The 6000-nt window shown below is 35.0% G+C and overlaps 1 protein-coding gene across 1 annotated transcript in view; it reads left to right on the top strand.

Annotated features, from left to right (window-relative positions):
* Positions 1-1225: 1225 nt before the first annotated feature.
* Positions 1226-6000, top strand: part of Tenm1 (teneurin transmembrane protein 1) — a 336137-nt gene continuing 331362 nt past the window's right edge. The window contains exons 1-2 of the mRNA XM_090327164.1: positions 1226-1248; positions 1733-1971. Of these exons, the coding sequence (XP_090183290.1) occupies positions 1226-1248; positions 1733-1971 (262 nt within the window). The remainder of the gene's footprint in view (positions 1249-1732; positions 1972-6000) is intronic.

Genomic DNA, 6000 nt, shown 5'->3' with positions numbered 1-6000 from the left:
CTCCGCCAGTATTGTTTTAAATTAGTTGTAAAACTGATGCAAGCTCAAAAGAAAAAGGTCCAAAAATAACCCTATAATCTATATGTAACACAAAGTATTATTTTTCCATGAATACATAACCATCATTTTCTTTGAAAAAAATGTGACTATTGATGCCTGCCTTCTTTCACTTGATAATATTTACAAATACTTTTCTCACAGCAAAAGTTGTAAACATTTATATTATGTGTTTTTTAAAATGATTTATTTAATGTAATATCAATTTCAGGCACTTGGGGGTATATTATTTTTCTATTAAAAACTTTGCTATGAATTACTTTATATATACATTCTCATACGTATAACATTTCCTGAGGACAAATCATTGCAAGTGCAATTATTATGTAAGAAAATGTGTATACTTAAAATCTTTTGCTACTGAATTACCCTTCAGAAAGATGGGTCTATCAATTCCCATCAGTAACTCAACCCATATATGATTGATAGTTACTGATACTAGAGTGAAATTCTTTATTTTGGATACTTTCTATTAAGGGCAGTGTAGAATTGGGGGCTTTTTTTCTGTACATGTATCTAGGTTTCTTCTTTCAATATGGAAGGAAAAATCAGCCTAATGCACTTAGACATATGTTACATGTACTGAAAGTTTTGTGTTATGCATTAAACTGCAACAGAAGAGTATGTTTTGTTTAGCCATTTGTTTTACTACTGTATATGTTAGAGTCAAATAGTTAAGTTTCAGTCCTTTGACAACCAAGTTATTTGATCTCTTTTACATTTCATTTAATTGAAAACACAGGGAGGATTTTTTGCCAGTCCTGGGGCTTGAACCCAGGGTTTGGGCACTGTCCTTTTTGCTCAAGGCTAGCATTCTGCCACTTGAGCCACAGCACCACTTCTGTTTTGTTTGTTTGTTTCTGTGTATGTGGTATTGAGGAATTGAAACTAGGGCTTTGTGCTTGTTAGGTGAGCACTTTAACACTAGGATACACTCCAGGCCCCAGAGAGGATTTTTTTTGTGGGTCATGGGACTTGAATTCTGGGCCTGGGGACTGCCCCTGAGCTGTTCAACTCAAGGCTACCATCCTACCCTTGAACCACAGCACCACTTCTGGTTTTCTGATGGTTAATTGGAGGTAAGAGTCTCACAGACATTGTAGTGCCCAGTCTGGCTTTGAACCTTGATCCTCAGATTTCAGGCTCCTGAGTAGGTAGGATTACAGGTATGAGCCACCATGCCTGGCATGAGTGTGTTTCATAACTATGAATAGTCTGTGAATAGTATTAAATGTAGAATGTTGATATTCACTAACCAGCAAGTGGGGAAACTCAAGCCCCCTTTTTCTCCTCTTGCAGCTCAAAAATAGAAAAAGTTACAAAGAAGAAATAGAAGGGAAAAGGGAAGAAAAAGGGAAAAGTGGAGGGCAAAGGGACAGGAGAAGGGGAGATGGGTAAGGGAGGGGAAAGTGGAAGAAGAGAGAAAAAGGGAGAGGGAAGAAGAAGGTGGGGAAAAAAAGAAGAGAAGGGGATAGAGATGGAGAAGGGGAGGGGAAGGAAAGAGAACCAAGAATGTAGTATAGTTCAGCATTAGCTCTTAAATATATGAAACATTTGCTTAACTCTTCTAGTTCCACTGTGATTTATCCTATCAGGATTATAATTAGTGGAGTTCTTGATCATGCAGTGTTAAGATTTGATATTTATAGTTCAATTTTTTCTCCCCCCTCCTCAGGCATTTCCTGTTCAAGCATGGCTCTGGATCCTCTGCCATCTTCAGTGCGGCCAGTCAGAACTATCCTCTGACCTCCAATACTGTATATTCACCTCCTCCCAGGCCACTTCCGCGAAGCACCTTTTCCCGGCCAGCTTTTACCTTTAACAAACCTTATAGATGCTGCAATTGGAAGTGCACAGCCTTGAGCGCCACTGCAATCACAGTTACTTTGGCCTTGTTACTCGCCTATGTGATTGGTAAGCCCTTTTTATTCAGTGCCTCAGTTTTCTTCTTAATCAAAGCCCTGTTTTGCTTGTGGTGGGGAAATGGTTTCTCTTTGGACAATGAGATGTACAAACATGGACCAAAGCTGAGTATTGTATTGTATGTGACAAATGGATTTCTAATTAGTACTTTTTTTTTCAGTTCCTAACCTTAAATATTGCTCTGGAGAGTATGGAATGCTCTTTGAGAAAAAAAAAGTATTTATACTGCTAAAAGAGTCTTATTGATTGCAATTACTGTAGTTAACCATTTTACTTTCAATTAAATAGTTGTTAAGGTTTTCTCATTAGAAGTCATAAGTGCTAAATCTCTAATAGCTTCTAAAATTATACTTAAGCAATAATACATATGCTGAAGTTTCAGGAAGCAATTTCATTAGAGGAATAGTTATTTGGAAGCTATTTGAAAAATCTAGTGTTGAGTACCTTCCCAAAAGATCCAGAATTTTACAGTACAATAATAACAACAACAGAAAATATGGCCTTATTTCCACTAGATACTTGAAAGAATCATGCATTTACTAAGTTTGGGAAGGCAAGGGAAAAAACAGTTGTAAGGAATGCTTTCCAATTTTAAGAAAAAATATTGCTGTTCTGAGATATCCTGATTAAAGTCACCCTCATTTAATAGCAAATTGTATTGATTTTTTTCTCATTGACATTTTATTTTGACTGAATATTAATTTCCTTGCTTGAGTGACTCTGCAGTCTGGAATGTAAATTAACATAAGAAACATGTGTTTTGTAGAGGCATTATTCCAACAATGAATAGATTATCTGAGGAGGAAAAAAACCCTACAGATATATATCTCTAGCAACTTCTTTTTTGGTTTAACTTAAAATGCAGTTTTCTAATTGAAATAGAATTACTCACTAAGACACAATGAATATGGTTCTGAGAAGTAAATGAAAAGGGCTTTAGAATTTCTTAAAATTAGAAATAATATAAAGAGTACTTTTGCTTGGATCTTCTTATCTAAAGTGTGAGTAATAAGAAATTTCACATAGCCAGTTTCCATAGGAGTCATAAAACAGCGGATGGCAAGTAAATAAATAGGTAATATTCTGACGGAAAGTCACGGATGATGTCATCAATAAAAATTCATAGCCTGTGCCGATGTTCACAAATTTTTCTTTTATATTGCCATCATACAACCCAGATATATTTGAACAATGCTTTTATCAAACATGAATGATCATATGCTGTAACATCAACAATCTATTTTTTATCTTATACATTCTAGGATAACTGAGCATGTGTGATTTTTTTGTTTGTTTGCCTGTTTGTTGATTTTTCTTTTTGCCAGTCCTGGGGTTGGGCCCAGAGTCTGAGCACTGTTCTTGGGTTTTCTCAAGGCTCTACCACTTGAGCCACAACCACAACACCACTTGTGGCTTTTTCTGTCTATATGGTACCAAGGAATTAAACCTGGGTCTTCATGCATGCTAGGCAAGCACTCTAGCATTAGGCCGAACTCCCGGCCCCATGCATGTGTGTTGTTTTGGTTTGTAAGAACTTGTAAATGCGAATCATTACCAAAGGCAGGGGAGTAGACAATGAGAGACAACTGCAACTCAAACATGACTTTATTTTATTTTGACTTTTTTTTGTCTTGAGAAGATATATTTGAGTGTGCACAAAAATATATATTATAAATATATTCAGAATACTTGGAAGGATTCTACAGAAAAATGTAAATTATATCTAAGGAAACAAGTCCAGGCAACTATTTTATTATAGACGTTCTTCGTTTGTAGCCTATTATTTGGTTTAGCTTATTAGAATCAATTAATTGTACATGGGTTTCATTTTCCCATGCTCATTTCTGGATACAATGTATGTTGATGAGAGTCACCCCCTCCTTGGTTCTCTCACCCTCTCCTTCCTCCACATCTCCTTTTTGCAACTAATCTCATTAAGTTTCTTGTTCCATTTTCACACATGTACAGAGGTTATTATGACTTTATCCTTCCTCCTTCCTCCTTTCCATTGCTCACACCTCCTCTAGCTACTATTCATACCCTAGACCAGACATGTTTCATCTTTCTAATGTTCATTTTGTTACGTTGCATGTTAATCTCAGAGATTTCACCATGAAGATTCACATCTATAAATTGTAAATACCATGTTCTAATTAGATTGAACATACACACACACACACACACATGCACACACTCACATATGACTATGTGTCTACATGTATGTGTTTGGGATCTAATACCTATATACATGACAGATATTGTGTGATCTTTATCCTTCTGAACATGAAATATTGCTTAATGTTATGTTTTCCAGGTGTATTTATTTCTCTGCTAAGGACATAATTGCATTTTTCCTTAGGCCTGGGTAATATTGCATTTTGTATATATATTCTATGTTCTTTCTTCATCAGTTATAGGACATCTGGGCTATTTCTATAGTTTAGCTACTGTGAATATTGCTATAATGAACATGTCATATAGGTGCCAGAATTATTTCCTACTTTAGATTACATTGGATGTATCCCCAAGAGTGGTATAGTAGAGTTTTATTTTTAGTTTTGTAAGCACCTCTGTACTGACTTCCATTCACAACTGTACAAGTGTATGCTCTAATCATTAGTGTATTAGGATTATTTTTCTTCCTGATTCATTTTCTTCTTTACTAGCATTTGTTGGTGGTGATGGTTCTAATGGTGGCAAATCTGACTAGAGTGAGATAGACACCCCCCCAAAAAAAGCTACACGATGGTTTTATTATGAAGTGATTCAAAGCAATAACTTCAATAAACACTTCATAATGTTTTCTTGTACAATTTTAAAACCAACTTTTGCTTCCTGATTTGGATTTCTGGACAGATAGTGATATAAAACTTCAGTTGTTGACGACAATATTTCTATTTAAATTCACTATTGAGGCTATTTTCAATGTCAGAAATATCAGTGTGCATTCTTAGACTTGTTGAAATTACATTTATATTAATTTCTTATAGCTAAAAGTAAAGATTTTCACAAATTTTAAGAAATAGGTAAATAAGGGAATATAAATTTGGTATGACAGTAATGTAGTACATAGTTATGAGAATGACTGTTCAAGCCTCTGTCATCTGTTAGAAATATTACTATGGGCAAAACATTTAACATTTCCTCATCTGTCCTACAGATTTAAATAGTACCTACAATGTTAATAGAACTGTAGTGAGAAATAAGCATGTCAATACAATCAAAGTACTTGGATTGGGGCCTAAAATGTACAAATTGCCTATAAATCCTATTATTATTATTATTATTATTATTATTATTATTATTATTATCATTTTGTTTACTATTTACCACTCTCGTCAGCTAGTTCTAACAATTAGGCATATTATCCATAACTGTTGTATTGACAGGGCCTCGAATATAGGGGCCTTGTCAGTACAATTTTGGATAATAAAAATTAAGGAAAGTAACTTACTTGTATTAAATCACTTGAATCTTATAATAATCCCTTAGTATAGCTATCAGTACTATGAGGAAACAGAAACCAAAAAGTCTTAAGAGGTCACATGACAACGGAGTGACCTTGACCTTTAAGAGAGAGCAGACTGAAAGAAGCACACAAAACTCTTTTGGAGCATGACAATGGAGGTTAAACTCAGGATTTCATGGTTGTTAGTCACCTGCTCCATCACTTGAGCCACACTCTCAGTCCTTTTGCATTTAGTTTTCTTTTTAGGCCATGACTCATTCTTTTCCTGTTCCAGCATAGGCCCACCATACTCCTGTCTTCATCTCTTGAAAAGCTGGGATTACAGACCTATGTTATCATACCTGTTCCTTGAACACACCCTTTTGAGCACTACATCTCACTGTCATGGTAGCCTTCCAGTAAATTTTATAGTTCCTTTGATTTTTGGTCTACTAAATGAATGTACCTTATTTTTTCTTATTAAATGCAAATTTAATTCGATATACCAGCTTATCCTTTTTAGTGATGAGTGCAATTAAGAAGGCTGATTGGTGAGAGACATGTTTTGAAAT

Source organism: Megascapheus bottae, chromosome X (assembly GCF_031878675.1).
Source record: "Megascapheus bottae isolate mThoBot1 chromosome X, mThoBot2.hap1, whole genome shotgun sequence".
Lineage (NCBI taxonomy): Eukaryota > Metazoa > Chordata > Mammalia > Rodentia > Geomyidae > Megascapheus > Megascapheus bottae.
This window is presented reverse-complemented; position numbering and strand designations above follow the sequence as displayed.